The sequence below is a fragment of the Grus americana genome, chromosome 3, assembly GCF_028858705.1.
Source record: "Grus americana isolate bGruAme1 chromosome 3, bGruAme1.mat, whole genome shotgun sequence".
Lineage (NCBI taxonomy): Eukaryota > Metazoa > Chordata > Aves > Gruiformes > Gruidae > Grus > Grus americana.
The window spans coordinates 93,272,043-93,293,955 of record NC_072854.1 but is presented as its reverse complement, the minus strand read 5'-3'; the positions used below and the strand labels follow the sequence as shown (position 1 = coordinate 93,293,955).

Below are 21,913 nucleotides of genomic sequence, written 5' to 3'. Positions count from 1 at the left end.
TCTGCAAACATGCTTTTGCTGCCTTGTTCAGTCTTGAGGTAGAAAAATGAAAATGCAGAAGAGTAGATGAATGATTTTTTTGTCTTAAAAGTTTTAAATTAAAAGATCTTTTTTTTTCCTTTCTTTTGTTTTGGTTTCTGAAGTTTGTTTTAAAACTGACAACACAACCTGAAATATAGTCTAATGTATTCTTTATCTCCTTTCAGGCTTGGGGAACAAATGAAATTCTTGTTGCAGTCCATTATCTCCTTTTACAAACAGTCAAAGATCTTAAAAAGAGTTCTTTCCCTTCCTCTTCTGTTTAGAAACAGGTATGAATAAGTACTTTAGATGTACGGTTTAATTGGTAAAGGAAATTATTTGTCTTGACAACAAAATCCATTTCTCCACGGAATCATATTTGAATATTTGCACTCAGTATCTTCAGCTTGCATTAAGATTAAGCAAAACTAAAACAACCAATCAGGAGTTTGCCAAATATGCTTGTTTACTGAGAATTCATCGTATGTTTTCTAAATGTTAAAATTATCTACTGTATTAATGCTCTTATACATCTTTAATCTGGGAAACACTTATTAGTGCTGCTGATGGTTTTGTTTGCATCAGTTTGCATAAGGCTTGGCATCCAGAGAAGTCTGTGCAAAAATAGTAATTATCTGGATTACAAAATTCTATAAAATTTCATTTGAGACCTTTTGCTGATTTTTATTTTTTCCCCAAAGGAATAGTAGTTTTCATATCAGATTATTAGAATACTGACATTGCACTTGCAATATCAAAATAAATTTTTACTAGAAAGTAATTCTAACTTCAAAATTTCGCAACTGTTTTTTTTATTTGAATACATTAAATGTTATGCAAAATATAGACCTTCCCAGAATATACAGCTTTCAGATGAAACAATGACACTTAATAGGCCTAAAGTAAAACAGAGCAAATACTTATAAAACACAAATGAGATGTGAAAATTTAAATACAGTTATATCTTATATATAATGTAAGTTCACTATTGACTTGGAACTACTTTATTGCATAATACGCGGTTATGCAACAACTTATTTTACACATCAGACTAAAACACATCAAAAAATGCAATGCAAAATGGTCTGTTTCTCTGAGATACACATACTTCCAGACTGAAGCCATCATTTTTCATGGTAGTGATAAGCTTACAGTCATGCATTTGGAAGGGTTTGGGTTGTTCACATAAAAATACAGCAATATATTGGCAGAAGTCACGTATCATTCTCAAGGATGTATATTTCTTAAGTTGTTGATACTTAATTCTGTGGCAAGTTCATAATTATTCAGAAGTACATGGTGAATTGGTATGTTCAAAACTACAGAACGTAGTGTTTATCAAATTAACAACTAAGATGCAATCAAGAAATATTAAAGTTATACCTTTTTCTGCATTTTAATTTTCTGTAAAAGTCAGCACAGGTAGCACATAAATTGTTAAGCTTTATGTACAAGGCAAGATAAAAGTCAGATCTACTGTTGCTTTGGGAAGAGAGAGTTCAAGGATTTGGTCAGAGGTGGGAAAATCCACAGGTCTTCCCCCTTTCATATATCTTCTCTTAGAGATTGTATTAAAATGTCCTTTTTCTGCCAGAATCTTTATCTGTCTGTCTGTATTTTTCTTCGCCTTACTCTGTTATATATAAACACTGTATTAAATATACACTGAATTAATGTTTATACAGCTTTGTTGAAGATAGCAGGGCCACCATCCTGCCTCCGTCCAACCCAGCTAAGTGGGGAAGAACCAGAGGTTCCAAACCGTTGCTGGGTGAGGCAGCTCGCTCTTTCAGTTTTCAGTAAAGTCCCCGTTATGGTGAATTTATTTGAAGGTGGCCAAAAGAGAATTACTGGTACAACAGCTCATTTCTTTTGACGTTGAAGCATTTCCAATAGCTTTCAATAACTGGTTAAGAGAAGGATCTCAGCGCTATCCTGGTATGATCTATGTGACACTGCTACTACTTGATGATTACATATCCAGTGTTTTGTTCTCAGTTTGCCACACATCTAACTCACAGAGAGAAAAGATTGCTTGCTCTTCTGTTTCAACACTTTCTAGCCTTTTTTTACAATGTTGTAAAATTGGTGTGAAATTCAGTCACTGTCAGCAAAGTAATACCTGATTGGCAGAATGGTCTGAGGTTAAGTTTATACCAAACACATAAGAAGAGCTTGGACAAAAGTGCATCAAATAATAGAAAACCATATAAATATATAAAACCATATAAATAAATATAAAGCATTTCTTGCTTCTTTTGGGAATTTTCGTAATATCATGTAGACATGAAAGATTGCTCATTCAGTACATAATAGTCTCAAGAAGGAAAGCATACACTTTTTTTAAAAACTGCCTCTACTTTTCAAAGGTTGCCTCTTGGATTCATAGGAAAATTCAGGTTGGAAAGGACCTCAGCAGGTCTTTAATCCCACCTCTTGCTCAAAACAGCATCAGCTATGAAATCAAACCAAGATGCTGAGGGCTTTGTTCAGTCTGGTCTTGAAAACCTCCAAGGATGGAGACTGCATGACCTTTCTAAGCAATCTGTTCCAATTCTTGACTGACCTCATCATAAAAAAATTTTCCTTATGTCCAGCCTGAACTTCTCCTTTTCCCCATTGTCTCTCTTCTTCTAACAAGCCACACTGTCAAAAGCCTGGCTCCATCTTCTTGATGGCCTTCTCATAGGCATTGGAAGGCTAGTGGTTTTCCTAGGTCTTCTTGTCTTCATGAAAGCATTTATTGCTTCAAGAAAGTTTGGTTGGCCACAGATGAACAAAGTTACTTGTTTTAATAATGTTCATATAATTTCTAGAATAATTGCAAATAACCTAAGCATTTACCACACTGAAGAAAGAGGCCCACATTTATAATGGTCTTGACTCCTGCCTAAGCCATCTATAAAGCAGTATTGCTAAGCACAGAGATTCTCATGCATATCTGACTCCTGTCTGTTCACTGTGATATCTAGCTGCTGGTTGGTTAAATGTTTATATGGTAAATACAATTTATTTATTATCTCCAACCAGAATAAATCCAAATATCTTTTTTGTGGAGATTTCTTGGGGAAGTAGTTCTACAGTGCTAGATATCATGCAGATAGTTCCAGGATTAATTTATACCAGAGATTGTGGATCATGTCACCTCTTGTTTCAAGGCATTTCCAATCCTTCTGTATAGTTTATTTCAAGAGAAGATAGACATCCACTGGTCTCCTACAGCAGTCTCCTTCTGGGAGGGTCAGGATATGACCCAAACTTATAATAAAAGCCAAAGGGTCTGTTCTCATTTATGCTGAATCTGCCAGGGATCTATACACGATCTGGAAGCACACTAGTGAAACCCTTGAGCTCATCAGCTTTTGGCTTGGGCATTTGTCTCCATTTTCATCACTTCCTGGCCACTGAAGCTTTTCAGAGAGCTCCAAGGAGAAAATGACATAACCTTATGGTGAGTTTCTCTTGCTTGGAAGATGGATATGCCTAATTCAATCTCCCTTTTTCACTCCTGTGTTTTTTATGAAAGAGTCTTTGAAGTGGAATAATGAGGTTTACACATGTAACAGTGTAAGTATATATTGTGATATCTTCCCAGCAAAAGATTTTATTGTTCTTACCTGGTTTAATCAATCATAGGATGCAAGTGCTTTATGTCAATAGTATAAACTGAGAGGACTCCAATGTGATAAATTGTTAAGATCTTATAAATGTTGCCTGTACCAAATATCCAGCTGGTAAATATGGATGCCAACAAGGTGAAAATCTGGGAATGCCTAGTTACATATAGCATCTTTGGTAACTCTATATAGAATTTGTTTGTCTTTTCAAAGTCCATTTTTAATAACCACAACAATCGAACTTCTGTTTTTAGATTATTTCATATGAATCGTTTTATTGTTGTTTAAATCAATGTTACATGATCTTTTGTAATTTTTTTTGTTTCACTTCCTGCAATATTTGCTTCGAAACCTCACCAATACAGCAAGCAATGTAAACTAGACATTTGTAATACTTACTATCCAATGCCTTGATTTGATACCACCATAATAAAATTGAAGACTTTCGACTAAAACTTTGTATTCCCTTTCCCTTGAGGGAAATCTCAGGGGCTGCTCCTGAGATTTTCAAAGATTATCTTCTGTTCATTTTTTTGGGACAGCTTGAGGTGCTTCATTTGGCACAAACAGTGAACTAAACTAACAGTTGTATTTGTGGGCCAGCAGTGGGTTTACCCAAATGCATTTATACAGATGAAGAACAGAAACAAGGTCTTCCTCCAAGATAATAGCTACAGAATTCAAGGAAACTCCCCCCCCCCATGGAGTCTGTATGACAAAAATACTATTGAAATCTTGGAACTCTCTATAACTTTTATCTGAAAATGCTTCATGTTTTCACCTATGTGAGTGTAAATCAGGAAGTCAAAATGCTTGGTTTAAATTTGGAGTGAGAACAAAATCAGAAGTAGAAAATTGCCAGACGGCAGTGTCATGCCTGAAGAAATGCAATGTTACTGTTGTTTGTATTTAACATGGTTCTTAAATAATTTCCTTAACTCTTCTCTGAAGTGCAGGGTTTAAAAGTCAGTCAAGGAGCAAAGGAGATTCAAAACAATTCCGTACGTCCCTGTACAAACTGTTCAGGCTGAAATGCATACCCTGTGGAAGAATGGGTCCCTGGATCTTTGCATCCAGTTTGTCATCTAGTTCTGTACAGAGACAAACATACTCTTATGTTTAACAGTGGCAGAGCGCGCTGGAACAGCAGGACCTCTGAGTAACAGTCAACTTCTAAGTTCGGCTACTCTCAAGAAGTTTTTGCTTTCAGCATTTTTTATTTCTAATGTTTGTGAACTCAGGTTTTGTTCATTTTTTAATCAGAAGAACATTAAAAGAGCAACAAGAGACGTTAGATTAGACAGTGTGCGTTGTCATCCCATCATCAAAAGGGATCTGCTAGTATTGTTATTTCAGCATATTGTATATTATGCCTTATGTGGAAGTCAAATTTAATTTCTGATATGGTAAGTCATGCTGAGCTCCCTCTTCCAGATTCAGAACTCACTCAGAAAACATGAGTCTTCAGTTTACTTCCAAATGTACACATTTGAGTTTGTTTTTTCCTGTGGCAAGACATAACTTCTGGGCTACTGCACAGATTCTTGTTTTGGTTTATTCCTATGTTGCAGCCTGACATCAGGGAAAAAAAAAACCCTTTGCGAACAGAATATTGATGATTTCTATAACTTGAAATCTATAGGTACATATTTCTGTAGCTTTTCCATTGGAGTAAATATGGCAGCATTAGCTACTTACAGGCTGTTGTCTTTCACATTTTCAGAGCACACGACTCTGCTCACCTGTATGGAACTGTGCATGTTTATGAAAATACTTTCTTAAATGTTTGGTTCATGATTTTGCCCTTGCATTTATCTGTAAGGTCATTCAGCTATAAAGTGGTTCATCTCTAACTGCATATTTACTCTGCAGTGTCTTGTGCACATGCAATTGATTTTTTTATTTTTTCCACCTTTCTGCAGAAACACTGCTTTCTACATCAGCCCCAGGACACATCACATATTTCATGTGTCTCTTAAAGTTCTCTCCAGCTGTTTGTTATATTAGCCATTAATAGTTGGGGGTGTGTGTGTGCCTTTTTTCTAAATGCTTTTCAAATAATAGTCATGGTAAAGATAACACCTCCTCTGAAAGCTGATTAGAAATCATTTCACTTGGCCAACAAAATAGGATACACCTTTAATGCTGAAGTACTTTAAGTAGGAATATCTGAAGTATAGAACTAAACACACCTTGACAATTTTAGTGACTCAATTCACAAAACCCTCAGAAAATTAAGATCCTAAAAGTAGGCCTAAGTGGACATTTTTTTCTTAAGGAATAATTTAGGCTGCCAAGTTTGGCAGCTGGAATGCTTTGTTGAACTGAACTAGACAGAACAGAAGGGGACATAAAAGAGGTTCAGGGCTGTATTTGTTCATTTATAACTTAGTTAATATTTTGATACCCTTAATTGGGAAACCTACTTCAACCAGGGGAATTTGTCTCAGCCCAGCTATGCATATGTGTTTGCACCCATTCCAGAAAGCCAGTAGGCTAGCATTCTCTTGGACTGGTAAACACAGGTCCTATAAACTACAGCATGACAAACATCTGGATCTCTCACCAGAAACAGCCCTGCTAGTGTAACAGGCAGTTGTGCAACATCCCAGGCTTGTCTACCCATAACATTTCACAAGGTATGGAACAACAAGCTGTACCTTTCAATTACGGAAATCAGACGCAAGAGAGCAGTTCTTGTTAGATATTCGGAAAGTAATTGTCATCCTTAGCACAGACCAAGAGAAAGCCTTCCATCAGTGACAAGTTGGACATCTCAGTTGCTTCAGATCTGTTTGCTTCATAATGTTATTGCAATGCTCAGTAATATGAATGCCACTACAGCTTCTATCTCCCAAATGTTTCACTTCAGCTGAAAAGAAATGCCAGAGCACTAAGGCTCTGAGTCCTTGCATGTTGCACTTCTCTACTGAAATCTTTCTGTTCCCCAGTCACAGCAACAGAGTGGTCCCAGACAAAGTCCAAGATGTTCTTCTGGGAGTTCTCCACAATACTTTTCACTTTCCAGAGTGACAAGTGGCCTTCTGCTGCCAGTCATCCTGTTCTGGGTGGAGATGGCTGGCCCTAGGAGCACAGTTCAAATGGCAAGTACAGGGGCTTTCCCAGATACAGATATGAATGAAACCATTTTTGGTCCTTTTCTCTGAGCACTACCTCTTGTTTGAAGGTAGGTGAAAAACAATCTGAATACTAAGCAAAGAAGGGATATCTGTAGCCAGAACATTTTAACGGGAAGGGAGTTTAATAACAAAATTGCAGCCCTAGCCACTTGGCTGCCTTGCTCTGTGTGAGCATGTGTGTTTTCTTTCAGAAGCAGTGTGGCATAGATGACACTAACTGTAAAGCTCTTCCTACGGAAAAATATGCAAGCCCAGCTCATTTCCAGTGCATGATAATCATTAAGGCTCCCATGAGTGAACCTCTGGTACTTTTGTAGCTAACGATTAACCTTAAGCCCTCCTTTCCCCTTATGTATTTGGATTAAAAGGGCAATACGGAGACTGAAAGCAGTAGGCATGAGTGCTTCATTCTCTAACTCTACGGACTAAAGGGTGGAGTCATCTGACAAAGAATTCAGGAGCGGCAGGCCAGGCAGTGAGGGGACTGATCTTATTAGGGTTAGAAAAGAAAGAGGTCTGTCTTGTGACCAGGCTGAATTCAGGATGTTTATGAGCTTCATCATGCTGCTTTCACTGGTGTCAGGAATGTTTGTATGGTACAGACGGCAGCTATTGACTTTTCCATTTATTCAGCTCCATACTCTTCTTTGTTCTGGGGAGTCCACCATAATTAGAGAGTTTATAGTGTTTTCTTGTACAGAAGTCTAGTGTTTAGAGTAAGGCTTTACTTGTCAAGACTTTAAGAGTCTGTATTTGTATGACCCTGAAGTTTCACTTCAGCTTCCCAGCCTGGAAAATAATACTAATCTCAGAAGGCTTGTGTCTGGCTTCATTCAATTGATTGAGATCTTTGGATAAAGATGTTTTAGTAGGAGAAAAACACTATGATTCACCTTCTTATTAAGCCATAAATGGTCTCCCTTTATTTTGGATAGAGAAAAGATGTGGAGGGTTAAAATTTGCCTGTTAGTCTCATTTTGTATAGGCCTGATAGCCGTATATTCTGTTAAAAAATTCTCCAGGGCAGGAGCTGGGAACGTGGGTGTGTGATTCCTGGGTAGCACGCGTCTTGGGACAGTAACCTATTACGTACTGAGCAGGGACTGGCAGCAGCAGAGCAGCAGCATGCCCATCCTCACCGTACACAACCGGCAGATCAGCTGGACTCCGCTGCTGGTACTGGGGTATCTCTTTTACCTCCTCCTGGGTGCCATGGTGTTCCAGCTGCTGGAAAAGCAGGCAGAGACCCACTTTCGGGACCAGTTCCAGCTGGAGAAGCTCAAGTTCCTGCAGAACTACACATGCTTGGACAGGCAAGCCCTGGAGCAGTTTGTACAGGTGAGAAGAACAGGCTCCCATTATTTTGGCTAAAGCATTATTTTCGTTAGAAGAAATTACACTGTTGTAGCCAAGCATGTCATGAAGTATTATCTATCACTTATAATAAGACATAAAGGGCTCTTGTTCAAATAGGAGTTGTCAATTAATGACATCTTCAATTACGTTCTAATCTATACCTCAAAACCAGCTGGAGATAAATTACTAGACTGTTCTTGGTATTATTACAGACATATTCTCATTCTAGTATTGCAAGAACTAGGCAGAAATCCTTGAAGTACCACTTTCTTCGTGCTCAAAATTTATCCAGTTGCAGAGCTGGGTGTCTAAACAGTTTGAACTCTTTCTACCATGTCATTAAACCTGATAGAAACTCTAAACATGCTGCAAATTTAGTGTCCAAGTCAGAGAACTTCCATGAAGGTATATATGCTTTTGATCAACAAAGAGCCCAGATTCTGTAAATGGATTTAAGCAAACAGTGAAGTTCAGATTAGAAAGGGAAGAGAAGGTGCCTGAGCCTCTGTCTACAAGGACAATGTTCTGATTACTAATACTGTGCTATATTTTTTTGGAACATTTGACATTGGCCGGAAAATGACTAGAGTTTTCAAGAACTTACATGCCTAAAAATGTTTGGTTTTCAGCTTCACCAGTTGGTGATATTACCTGTCTTTCCCTTATCTCTGTGATAAACGATTGTAGAGGAGAAAATCCTGATTCCCATTCTAAACCAAATTCATAGGATTGAAAGGTTTACTTAAATCTCTGGTACCCTAGAAACCTTAGGGAGAGTTCACACAGTTCCAGATTCTCCTCTGTCTGGCTCCAGTGAAGCTTCCTTAGCCCTTAACCCAGCACACATTTTGCTGCATCTCTGCTGATTTAGATACAGTTCACTCGTCAGCTGTTCCAGACAAAACCAGCTGAGGGCACCAAATTATCATCTACAACGCACCAAGCTTCAAAGTACTTAGATTTGATAGTCCTCAAGTTAAATGTAAGTGCAGGTGCCCTCTGACTCACTTGCCATTTATAAGACCTCTTAAGAAATTTGTCCAGCTCTTACTAATAGAAGTCTTTCCACAGGAAAGTCAGGGAATAGAAGTCTTTCCATATTAAATCTCTAACTCTAAAACTAATACAGGGAAGCAATCATCTCTCTATATGTTTTAACTATATGGTTAAGAAGGCCTGTTCATCATGTCAGAAGTTTCAGTCTGAAAAGCCACAGTATTCAGGCTGTGGTGAGATGCAGACACTAGATTCAATCTGCTCAGCTGACAAGTATAAGGTTTCTTGTCCTATTGCCAGTTCTTTAAACCTAAATCCTGGAATCTGAGAGTCAACCCAGATTTCTTTTTGCATACCTATTATCACTAATAGTGGAGTTACCCCTTATAATTCATTAACTTTTGACTTGATTGTGCATGAAGCAAATTGTTGCAGTTCCATGTCCGTAAACTGCATTGGCTCTGCTTGGCTAAAACTGCCTAGCTGAGAGGTGGCCCTGAGCTGCAACTCCTAAGCCGAACAGCCTGGAGCTTTGGGAAAGTGCAAATGCAAATTCTGCAATCTAATGTGTCTCTGCTAAACATATTTTGGTCAGGAAATTATGCCATTCTGACAGCATAACTGAGAAGCAGCTTCATTGAGCAAGGAGGTACCTTTTTGAAGTCCCTGGTTTGATTACGTCCATACTTTTCCAGCCTCAAAGGAACTGATATAAATATAGACCAAGAGGACAAAATCCTTGTCTATGACCACAAGTGGCTGCAGTTGGCAGGGAACAGGAGCAGAAATGGCAAGCAGTTTTTATTCTCTCCATGTCCTGCTATAGCTTTTTGTAGGCTTCATACTCTTCCTGTAAATTGTAGCACATTGCTTTTACTTACTGGCTATTTCTGCTTCCAAAGACAACAGCTAATGTTCACAACCATCCAACAGCTGCTCTGTTTGCACTCCAGCCATAATCATTACCCAAGCTGTAGATGGAATGGAGCCAGGAGCCATTATAACTGTCCCACATGAACCTGTTTGTTTAGGAATGATTCTCCTGGGCACCAGGATGCCATTTCTTTCATGGGGTTGTACTTAAAAGCAGCAATCATATCAAGACATCTGGCCTTGGCAGACTATGTCTGAAGTGTTCAACATTGCCTTACTCTTCCATGTTGGCTCTCATGATGTGAATTTAGCTCCTCTGAACTCCTGTGCATCAAAATGGATAGAACTGACAAGTGTTCCTTACAGGGACGAATTAAACCTGTAATTATTTTAGACATTTCAAAAGACTCGCACCTCCGTAGCTTCTGTGCGTTCCTTCTAATCAGCAAACAAAATAGTCAACTCTAGAAAATTTGGCATGTCAAATTCTTCCAATTCTAAGAGCAAGCTTTTAATGGATAATGTAAAGTTCTTTGTCATACTGAAAAGAAACTCTGCTGACACTTCAATAGTGAGATCACATGCAATGATGCCTAATGGACTTGACCAATGCTGTAGGATTTTTTACTGAAGGAATAACATTAGCTATTAAACTTAGGATACTCAATCCATCAGCACGTATCAGGTCATACTGCAGAACCTATGCAAAATCAGATACCTTGTAGTGGGTATGTTCATCAGATAAGCAATCCTTTTGGCAGTGGTCAACATTTGAATATCTTCTTTGGTCTCATGCTCCTGGAACAAACTAGAGCTGGAATTGCTGTTGAATCCTGCTCATGTCTTGCATCACACAAAAGTCTCTAGAAGAGATGAACAAGTAATTCCTTCAGGCATTTGTCAAAATGACAAAGGCTGTGACCTGGACCTCAAAATTGGTATGTAACAAACAAAGGGATTCTTGAAACCCAGCCACTGAGCAGAGGGTAACCAGTCTCCTTCAGAGAAATCCTTGGGGAGAGCAAAAGAACAGTGTCTTCACTAAGGCAGCTAACAAGATATTCAATGCATAAATAGGAACAGCATTTCATTTGCACATAGTAGTTTTGGTCATCTGGTAAGAGCTATCTGGAATAGCATAGAATATTTCATTAGCTAATCTTTCAGACTAGAAGTCTAATATTCATTGAAAATTATTGGGAAGTCATAGCCAAAATAATAGTAATTTATCTTCACTAGTACTTACATAGAGGAAACAGAAAAGTGCTTGTTCCCCATGCCCCTCCCCACAGACACAACCATACATTTACACATGCCCAAATTAAAAACTGGAGATGCCTAGACTAGGGAAGGAGGGAAGAGAATTTGCCTTTATTTTTTACAGCATAATTCCATTTTCTTTTCCTCGTTTGGTCACTTTGGGGACTCCCTCCACTCCTTTCCCCCTCCCCTTCCCTTTACCCTTCCCCTTCAACTAGTTATGGAACCTATCCTACTTCAATGGCCAGTTCTCCAGTGATAAGTGTTCAAGTACCTGGCCAGCTCTATTTCCAAGTTTTTCTGTGTCAGCACAAGGCCATTTTAGTCACACTCTACCCTGTTATCTACACTGTTTATTGCTCTGCTTGCTCAAGATGGAAAGCAATATTTACTTCTCTCTTTTTTCTGACATTCTTCCTGATTTGGTCTAATGGGTTGCTCATTTTTGCTCCTTTGACCTCTTCTGCCTCAGGTCCTCATGGAAGCATGGGAAAAAGGGGTCAACCCAGAAGGAAACTCTACAAATCCCAGTAACTGGGACTTCAGCAACTCCTTCTTTTTTGCAGGAACTGTTGTCACCACTATAGGTGAGGTACTCTCTTTCGTTATAAATTGGAGTTTCCTCTAGCTGTCCTGTAGAGCCCTCAGAAATGTGCGATTGATGGGCAGAATGCATCTGCAAGACAATCTTGTCTACTGTGGGCTATGGTTTTCTATCGGTTTCCAATTATACCTGTTATTCTTGTGTATCCATCATATTACACCTGCAAAAAAAGCTGAGTGCCTACTTGGTAAATGCAATATCATTTTGTACATGCACGGCGCATCTTGAGATTGCTTTGAAGCACTCAGTTGCACTCACACAAAATCAGAGACCTATAGAAAATTACAGTACTCTTTAAGAGTAATATTTTTCACATGTTAAATTTTCTGTTAGTAGTAGTGAATGCACAGGGCTCCATCATAAGCTATGGCACTTTGTAGGCAGATTTAATTGCAGAAAATCATAGGTCCACGGTTCCTGAAGCTTAATGTAGTTGAGCTTCCAAGCCTAGGAACTTCACATGATGGCCTGCAGCCTGACTGTAAAGCCTTTTCATGTAGCTGTTTTCTTCTTTTTTTCCAGGTTATGGTAACCTATCCCCCAGCACAGTGGCAGGGCAGATCTTCTGTGTGTTTTATGCCTTATTCGGCGTGCCCCTCAACCTGGCCTTCCTTAATCAGTTGGGGAAAGGCCTCAATGCTCATCTGATTACCCTGGAAAGATGGGTGCAAAAGCCAGGCCGTGCCCAGGTACAGTGTCTATCTATCATTTATTTCCACTATTTTAAAACTAATTAAAGTTCTCTTCTCAGATATGTACTGCCATTGCTAGACTGGGTTTCCTTGTACGTGCCTACATTTTTCCAAACCACAGCAATTATGTGGCCCTCTATATCAGAAAATTGATATACTGTATTTATCTACGATAGCTTTAAAGCAATTTGCTTTTGCTTGAGGGACTCTAGATTTGCCTTTTTAAAATCTGACTCAGCGAAACTGTTAGGCAAGCACAGCCTCAATTTTGAGCAGGGTCCTTAAGCTTTGGTGATCTTAGCAGAATACACCTACATACACACATTGCTGAATCAAGCTCTCGTTGTCTAGCCTATGCTAGCATCTATTCAGAATCTAGATTTACACTGTACAAAGACAACTTATTATTATTGGCCTGCTAATCTGGCTTGAATTACCTTCCCTGATTGTGCCAGCAATTTAGCACTTCCTTCCTTTCCTTTTCTTGAAATGTAAATAAATATTCCTTCTCCTTAGTTATAGTTTGTTTGTGAGTCATTGAACTAGTCCAGATGTATTGGAATAGGGGAAGCACTGATAATAGAAAATACATGAAGGTCATTTATAGCAAAGTCAGTGCATGTTTCTGAGTAAAGGTTCAATGAGTTGACCTCTTTAGTTAGGGAAAAGGGAGATTAGATATGTTAGATATGTTGAAACATTTCAGAGTTCTGGCACAAGTTTCTTTCTCTTTTTAATTTATAAAATCTCTGAGTCACTGCATTCTTTACCTACACTGGGAAAGCTATAAAAGTACTGTCAAATGCAGACTTGCTTTATATGAACAAGAAGTTCTGTAGCTGCATAACCTATGTCTGTTCCCCAAATACATGCAGCTCTACCACCAGAAGGATTTTCATGCTACTATAGCTGCATCTTTCCTGAGATTTCTAATAGCACCTCAGGGATGTAATTTTTTTTTTCCCTTTTCACTCATTTCTGGCAGAACTCCTATGATCAGACAAAGCTTTGGAGCTGTATCTGCTTGTTCACTCTGAAAAGCCTCTTCCAGGAAGTCGGTTCATCTCCTTTTAAACATAACTTAGTCATGCTTTGGGAAATTAATTACAATCAGTTCTTCTTCATTCCTGACATACTGTCCCCTACCTTATAGGTTTGTACCACAAAGTTCTTAAAAGCCAGGGGGAAAAGTAATATTGTGCATTTCAGTGCAAAGTTTTATGCAAACTTTATTATCTAATTAAATGCTATCACGCTTCTGGAATGAACTAAATGAGAACAGATATCAACTATAACCATGTTGATCAGTAATTCTCAAAGTGCTTTGTAAATGAGGTAAGTATTATTATACAGCTGGAGAGACACGGTACATAATCTAGAAGTGATTTGTCAAAGTCACCCAGTAGGCTTACGCCAAGTTTCTCAAGCTCAGCCGACTGACTATTTTATATGTGAGATAATACAGAGAGAGAGAAAGAAAAACATGATACCTGGGACTTCTAGTTTATAAAGAGTGGTTTGGCTTTTCATCCAGTCACAATAAGTGCATGCATAGAAAATCATACTCTGGTTTGAATGTCCTTGAGGGCATTTTTAAACAATTGCAATGAGTTTCCCTCAGCCCCCACATCACTAGTCAAAAGTTCACCAGAGTGTGTTCCCTGGAAATCCATGAATTCCTCCTGATCCTCAATCCCAAACTCCTAAAATCCCCTGTCATGACCCTGTCACTGACCATTCTGTGTACCTATCTATCTATTGCAGCTACATATGCTGTAACTTATCTCCCAGAAGGCAGACATTTGTACTGAGAGACACAGATCTGCCCTGTGCTGACAGAAAACAGTTCTGCTTTGAATGCTTCTAATTTAAAAATAAAAGGAGGCAAACTGACTTCACTTAGATTTCATCCAAGCATATTTTTGGCTCAGCTCTTGCAAGCCACTTTATAAATCTTTGGAAGCAGTCATGGTGAAGAGAACTCTAATTTGTTCTTGCCAATCTTTGTATCAGGAGTTATGCAATACTTGCTGATTTTCCTCAAACACAGGAGCCAATTGATTATGAGAGAATCTCCACTTGAATTGAATTTGTAAAGTGAGTATTTCATTCCTATGGTTGCCATAATAAGTTTGAAAACATGACTTGAACATACTGTAAAACTTATTGCAAAAAAGCTTTTAAAAATCCTCCTTTTTTTCCTAATATTGAGATTTTTTGGATTCATGATTAGGTACAAGATCTATGTGCAGGGTAAACAGTGAGATCAGCCTGCAGTGTGTGGAAGCATTGGTTTATCCTTCATTTTTTTGGACATTGTTCCCAGCTGGAGTGGGTTTGTGATTCAAGAGCAAAACAGACCCAGCAATTTCCACTAGACAACTGCTCAGTGCTGTTTAGCTGCCATCTTCCTTTTATTTTTCAGGTGGTTCAAACACTGGCAGCGGCCATCTTCCTGACCACTGGGACCTTGCTTTTTCTAGTGTTCCCACCACTGGTCTTCAGTTACGTAGAAGGCTGGAGCTATGGAGAAGGCTTTTACTTCACCTTCATCACCCTGAGCACCATTGGATTTGGGGACTATGTAGTAGGTAATAAAGAAGGTGAACTGTATTGAGCTTTGTTGAAATTTGTTAGTCTAGTATAAAGCTAAATACAGAGAGCACAGATATCCATTCCACGATAAATCTGGTACAAGAGCAAGCTGAGCCAGATTGGTAATAATGAGCTAATGTATTATATGATGTGGGCATTTTTCTCTTGGCCGCTAAGCTGAGAGTCAAGAAACTCATTTCACATATGCCACCGAACACACATTTGATGGTGACTATGTCCAAGCTGGTACAAATATGATCCATGAGTGACAGGTGGTGTCACTGAAATCCGGGAATAAACCTCGTAACACCAATGTAGTGTTAAAAGGCAGGCATTCTTTATTGCAGCGCTGGATGCACGGGGGATAGCTCCACTCAACGTGCATGCCAGGTAACCACCAATACACAGGTTATATAGAATCAAAACATACATATTCATCGTTTTTCTCAGAAAGGGTAGTCCTATGCTAATCATTTCTTGGAATCCATTTCCATATTCTCCTCCCCGTCACGCATGCTCAGTGATTTGAGTCGGTGGTCCTCAAGGGTCTCTGGTGGTCATCAGTGGTCTTGCACCTGTGTCCGCTGGATGACCTTCTTCATGCAGGCATGCGCAGTATCCTTGCTGTGGGTGCACCTGTCCATAATGACTTACTTCATAAGATTAATATCTCCAAACCTATTGTTCAGTTTGGTAGGGACTGTACATGGAACATAGCAGCACTGTACCTTGCCATGGTCAGTTAGCTTCATTACCTATTACCTTGGTTACAAACTAATTATCTCAACCTGATTCTATAGTTTCTGTTTCACGGCCCCTATCCCCACGGTTACATTTCAATATAAATGAAATCTCTTTGTCAGTATTAAGCCTTTGAACCACTCTCTCCTAACAGTGATTTGTTTCAGCAAATGCCCACCATTCCCAAAGAGAAATCATGTCAAATATGAAATGATCAGTACTTACAATGGGGACAATATTACTGGCAACCCAGGATGCCTGTGAAAGAAAACAAACCCAGTGAGATTACATAGTCTTTAGAGATCGAGGCTGAGACATAGCAGTAGAGGCTGACACGTGAAGGGCTATTTTTCCACCCAAACATTTGAACACATGCTCTTAACAGATTATGTATAGTGAGTTTATTTGTTTAAAAACTCTAGGGTCTGTTACTTCTCCTCTCCTAGAGGTCATAACTATGTCCCAAAGGGAGATAAAAACCCGTCCCATGCTGAATCTGGGCACTGTGGAGTTTCATGATAATCTGGATGACAGATACTAAATGGAGGGCTGCGGTGCTGACCTCTGCCTGTATCAGCTGCTCTGATTGTCCATGCTGTGGCATTATCAAATTGGGGATTAAGATTCCCATAATCACTTACTTAAAATGTCTGCATTTCCCATATAATATTCTCCAGGTGATTTTGAAGCCTGGTTACTGAGGTATATCACTCTACAAAAAGCACTCACTATATCACTGAGGTAGTAAACCATATCTTTCTAAATCATCTGAGATCCCCTTTGTGTCTCTTGAGTGAAATATGGCTAATACAGATTCAACATTGGGTTTCCAAGTTGATTTTTTCTTTCTCGGTGGCTAGGAACACTCAATTTTGTGCATTCCTGATTAACATTATATATGGCTATTTTGATTATATAGCCTCAGCTTCAGAGATTTGATGCAAACTGTGCTAAGCTTAACCTGAGAGTTGGAACACAAAAAGAAAAAAGAAAAAAAAGAAAGCTCATAGATTACACAAACTTGTTAAACATACACTTTTGCAAGGGGTGGAGAGGGTGTATGAGTATGTATGCTGTCTGACAGACTGAAGCTGTCAAGATTAATATGCAGTTTCCTGGATTTTTCAGGCACAAACCCCAACAAGCACTATATCCCAGTATACCGGAGCCTAACTGCGATTTGGATTGTTTTTGGCTTGGCCTGGCTGGCTCTGGTCTTCAACGTGGGAGCTGACTTGATGGAAAAATTCCTTCAGCTAAAGTGGTACAAGCCTGACTTAAGCTTGGCAGAAGGAGCGACCACCAAATTGGAAGATGAACCTGAGCAGCCTAGAATCCACATCCCTAGCTGAGCAAGGTACACAGAAAGCAGTCTTGAAAGTGCATCTTTTATCTATATCTCACAGCAAGCAAGCCCAGTGGGTAAAGGACTAAACCACAGGTTGTGGACTGTTTCCTAAGGAGGAAATGTTTCAGATGCATTGAGATTTCCACGCACTGTGTAGGCAACAGCCAATTAAAACCTCCAAAGAAGTAGCACACATGGTAAAAGAACTGTCCCAGGATTCATTTCACACTTCTCATTCCACAAAGGCAACTTCCCCTGAAATAATCAATTATTATCCTTTCTCTTTCTCTAGTGGAATTCATTGCTTGTGGTCACTCATTTTCAAAAAAATCCAGAGTGACTGCCTCCCAGCTCCAATGAGAAGTCATGTCACCAAGAATCTCAAGTGGCAAGTCAGGTGTAGAAATCTTTCTTCATTTCCAATCAGAAAACAAACAAAACCACAGAGGAATATCGACAGTAATGACCACCTGCTTAATGACATCCATCCAGTTAAAATTCATTTGATATTGTCTGATCTTATCAGCTTTCATATGAAATGATAACATGTCTTTAGTTCCTGGGCTAAAATGCTTCTCCCTTAAATTGTGCAGAGATTGTGTCTGTCCAGCACTGCCTGGACTGTTACAATTCATTTCAGAGCGAACTGACAGCTCAAAGCAGATCCTTATCCTTGTCACAATTCATATCACAGCCACTTGAAAGAAGCACTATAAACTAAATCTACATGCAAGCAGAGTTTCTTATTTCCAGCCAGATCACAAATACTATTGGAGTTTGGCATTCACTTTGGGCCAGTTCATTGAAGAGCTATCATGCACCACACAGAGCCGATGCTGTCCGTTTGCCTCTAAATAAGGTTGATGATAGATAGGCTCTTGTGTTAAATCTGACCCTGACTCATGCACATAGTGTCACCCATGAGAAACAAGGAGCTTAATTTTACCACAGTTATTGTAAGTCAAAAGTAGCCGCAGCAATCTCCAAAGAAGCAGAAAAGCCAAAGGACATATAAGCACCTTTTGACAGGCTAATGACTGAGATAGAAAACTGTAGTCATAGACTCTGTATTAAACTATAGAAACTTGATAAAACAATTATCCATTCATTGAGTACCATACTAGATTGTTTATAACCATCACTAATACGTTCCATGGGTATGCTTGCAATTATGTACATACTGCTATTTATTCAGTATGTTTATAACACATACTAACCATCAAGTAATCCTTTTAAACTCATTTATAAGTGGAACTTTAATGTAAAGTGTGAGTGCAATATGACTGGGCATGTAGACTAGCCCTAATTTAGCAGACAGCTGAGAGGTTACAGTAATGTCAAGTGTCAGCCTTTCAGCAGTTGCTTTGGTATTTCATGTTGTGGAAGTGTCCATAGAACACGTAGAGACGTGTGTAGGTCACAAATCCCTTCCCACATACGTTCTGCGCTAGATTTTTACTCCTGAGGAGAGTCACAACAGACGTTTGTTCTTACATCTGACTTGGTGCTTGTTTTGTTTGCTAGTTGCTGAGTCCTGCATAATGCAGTGTGGCTGCTCAAATCTGAAATGCTGGCATATAAGAATGCCAGCTATGGTTTATTTAACTCATTTAAAAACTGAGTTTTCAAATGCTTATCCCATCTAAGATTTCCCTCTTGTCTTACCACTACCTACCTCACAGATTTTATGTCTTCAGTTTTTGCACTGATCTTCCTCTATGCCCTCAGCTATTCCCATACATTTGTGCAACGGCTCTTTGTAGCCTCTTTCACTGAGAGCAGCCAGCTCTCTCCTCTCTGGCTTTTTGTATCTTTGCAAATCTCACGGGAAACTTTCTCTCTCAATATTCTCTATTCTTCAGACATAATGTTTGCATATGCACTTGTTAACATCGTCACCATCACTGTACTCTGTACCTGCCTTGTGTCAACACTACGAGACATTTTAGGCCTGTTTGCGTGAAAGACAAAACTAAATTTCTACTGACTTTTATATCTGACCTGTTGCCTTCCCTTTGCGGTTTTCCATGCCGTCCTTACTTTATCTAGCCACAGCCAGCCACAAAACACACACTAGTCTAAAGGTGACCCCATACAGTATTTTAAACCACGCTGCATCCCATAAAAAATGATAATGAGGTTTATCAGGGATAGACAGCGTGCATCCACCACTGACTGGCAAAGTGTTTGTTAAAATCATTCTTACTTGACATCTGACAGCAGGGAGTTTGGATTGCTTTTACTGCAGTCCAGAAAATTGCTCCTGTACCTGATAGTGATTTTGCAAAGTAGCAGCACAGTGAGACTATCTTCTGCATTTTTTGCTACTGCTGCTTTTAGTATGGCTGAAAGGAGCTGCAGCAGTTCTCAAGCTGCTTGCCGGAAGACTCAAAAAGTCAAGCACATGGCCATGTTGGAACAGAAAAGAGAAAGATACTGATGACCTGTCCCATGTTACGCAAGTGATACAAGTTTCTTGCTCACTTGGTCAATTTTTCAAGATAGTGAAAAGATCCTAAAGGTCATGCACATCTGTAATCAAAGTTACTTTGAGATGCACACTGGGAGCACTGGCCTGGTTCTGGAGCACGGATGGATCAAGTGCTTTCTAGTACCTATTCTCTAAGAAAAAGGTAGTCAGCAAGTATCAACTGACCAGCTAAGAAAAATAACGTGGAAGAACTGTGCAATCACAAGGGCTTACCAGGAGTCAGAGGAGTGCACAAAAGGGACTCTTCTCTTTTAATAGTGCATTTTACCAGTGGCGCAATCCTGCACAGAATGGAGATCACCCAACCTGCTACACGATGCTCAGCTCAGGTGCACGGAAAACAGCACTTCTGGAGCCTCTGAATGTAGCTCTGGAGCCCGTGGCAGAAGCGACGGCCCAGGCAGTGTTCATCTGTGATGTGGAAAAGCAGCACATTGTCCTGAGCAGTTACTAGTTGCAGTCCAGTGCAGGACAAGGAGCAAACATCCTTCCAGGCTTATAGTCACTCTTTAAGCCTACTCAGCAAGCCCTTCCTCATCCTCAGATATATTGGTACCTTCCAGACAACACCAAAATATCATCTGCAAGTGTTTGAACCATTCTCTCTGGAGATGTAAATAGAAGGCTGACACACAAGTGACATTTCTGAGAATATGCAAGAAAATCAGCTATTAAAATATATGATTCTATGAAGATCTGTTATGAATCTTGATCTCTTCTCTTCCTCCCCAAATTCCTTCTAGCAAGCACATGCTTGATGTCCTGGGTTTTCAGAGTCTTGCTTGTAGTTACAACCCTGAATGTCACCTGTAATTTGTTTTATATATCTTCAGTATAAACATTAAATGCTATATGATTAGTCCATAATGTTTCAGCATGGGTATACTTGCTTTGTATAAACTATCTGATGTTAATGCAGCTAAAATGCAGCTCAGATGTGTCTATTTCCTGATCTTAAATGAAAGAGGAAACTTGAGTAATTACACTTTTTAGTATCTTTGCATCTTTTCTCTCATATATATTTTTATAGAAGGCTTTTTTCTTTTCCATTTTAAGCATCAATCAGTAATGAATACATTGAAAAGGCAGGATCAAGACTGAGCAATATGCAGCATAACTTTTTTTTGAGGCTGTGTTAAGGATGATACCTTTAAACTGAAATTCATCTATCCTTGGCATATTACATCTTGCACCTTGCCAGTAAAACTATGAGTTTATGCTAGTCAGTTTAAAGCATCTCCCAGAAAAACATAAATTAGCATATTACCTAAACTGTTCCAGTGGTACAATACCTATTTGAAGGCTGCATTATTTGTAATAATATGAATGCCCCTCTGGAAAAAAAAAATATATTAGTGGACAGTGTGAGAAGACTTTACCATCTGACACTGTATAAAGGCATCCTGTTCAGAAATTTAGTGGGTTTATTCCCTTTTATCTCATGTTCTGCAGCAAAATAGGTAAATTACAAACTTTTTATACACCCAAAGTGATTTGGTTGGTTATTTTCTACCAGTGAAAGAATAGAAATAGAACATTTGATATAGTCCCATACAAGAAAATAATCAAACCAGGCTCAGGAACTACCTACATGAAAAGAGTACTCCCATCTTTCACAGGAAAACCACAAGCAACAAAAAGACTCTAACGAGCTTGCTACCTTTACAATTGCTTATATTGAAGAGCCGTTATCAGAAACACCTGTTTACTGCCTTTTAAATTAGCTTAGCAGCTGCGTGAAGGAGGAAACCAGATTTTTGCCAGCTGTGGGTGCAGCGGTCTGTAACTGGTACCAGCTGGTTGGATAAGCAGTCCGCCTTGCTGGGTAGCATCCCTCCAAGGGACGAGCGTGACTCGGTGCCCGTCCTCGTACGGACACACGCGGCACAGAGAAGGGAGCCCTAGGGCAGTTTTGCGCTCCGGAGTAAGACAGGTGAGAAGTAGAGCGGCGCAGGAGGAGGGTGGCGGGGCGGGCTGGGCTGCCGTAGGGCAAGCGGCTGAACCAGCTGCCCGGCCCGGCTCTGGGCTTCCCTCGGCGCCGCGGAGGGTGGGAAGGGGCAGGTCGGGGGCAAGCCGGGGGGCAGGCCCGGGGGAGGGGCCGGGGGCCGGCCGGGCGCCCGGCCCGTCGCAGCCCTCCTCAGCCCTCTTCCTGCGGGCGGCCCCGCTCCTGCCGCCGCAG

General features: G+C 39.7%; 2 protein-coding genes across 4 annotated transcripts in view; both read left to right on the top strand.

Moving 5' to 3' along the window:
* Nucleotides 1-4,082, top strand: part of KIF6 (kinesin family member 6) — a 175,319-nt gene extending 171,237 nt beyond the window's left edge. For all 3 annotated transcript variants that reach the window (XM_054822544.1, XM_054822543.1, XM_054822542.1), the window contains one exon: nt 207-4,082. In XM_054822544.1, the coding sequence (XP_054678519.1) occupies nt 207-223 (17 nt within the window). In that variant the 3' untranslated portion in view covers nt 224-4,082. The remainder of the gene's footprint in view (nt 1-206) is intronic.
* Nucleotides 4,083-7,678: 3,596 nt separating this feature from the next.
* On the top strand, nt 7,679-17,247 carry LOC129205166 (potassium channel subfamily K member 16-like). Its single transcript, XM_054822344.1, has 5 exons — nt 7,679-8,116; nt 11,736-11,850; nt 12,390-12,556; nt 14,985-15,150; nt 17,024-17,247. The coding sequence occupies exons 1-5, from the start codon at nt 7,904-7,906 to the stop codon at nt 17,245-17,247; spliced, it is 885 nt and encodes a 294-aa protein (XP_054678319.1). The 5' UTR covers nt 7,679-7,903.
* Nucleotides 17,248-21,913: the final 4,666 nt, after the last annotated feature.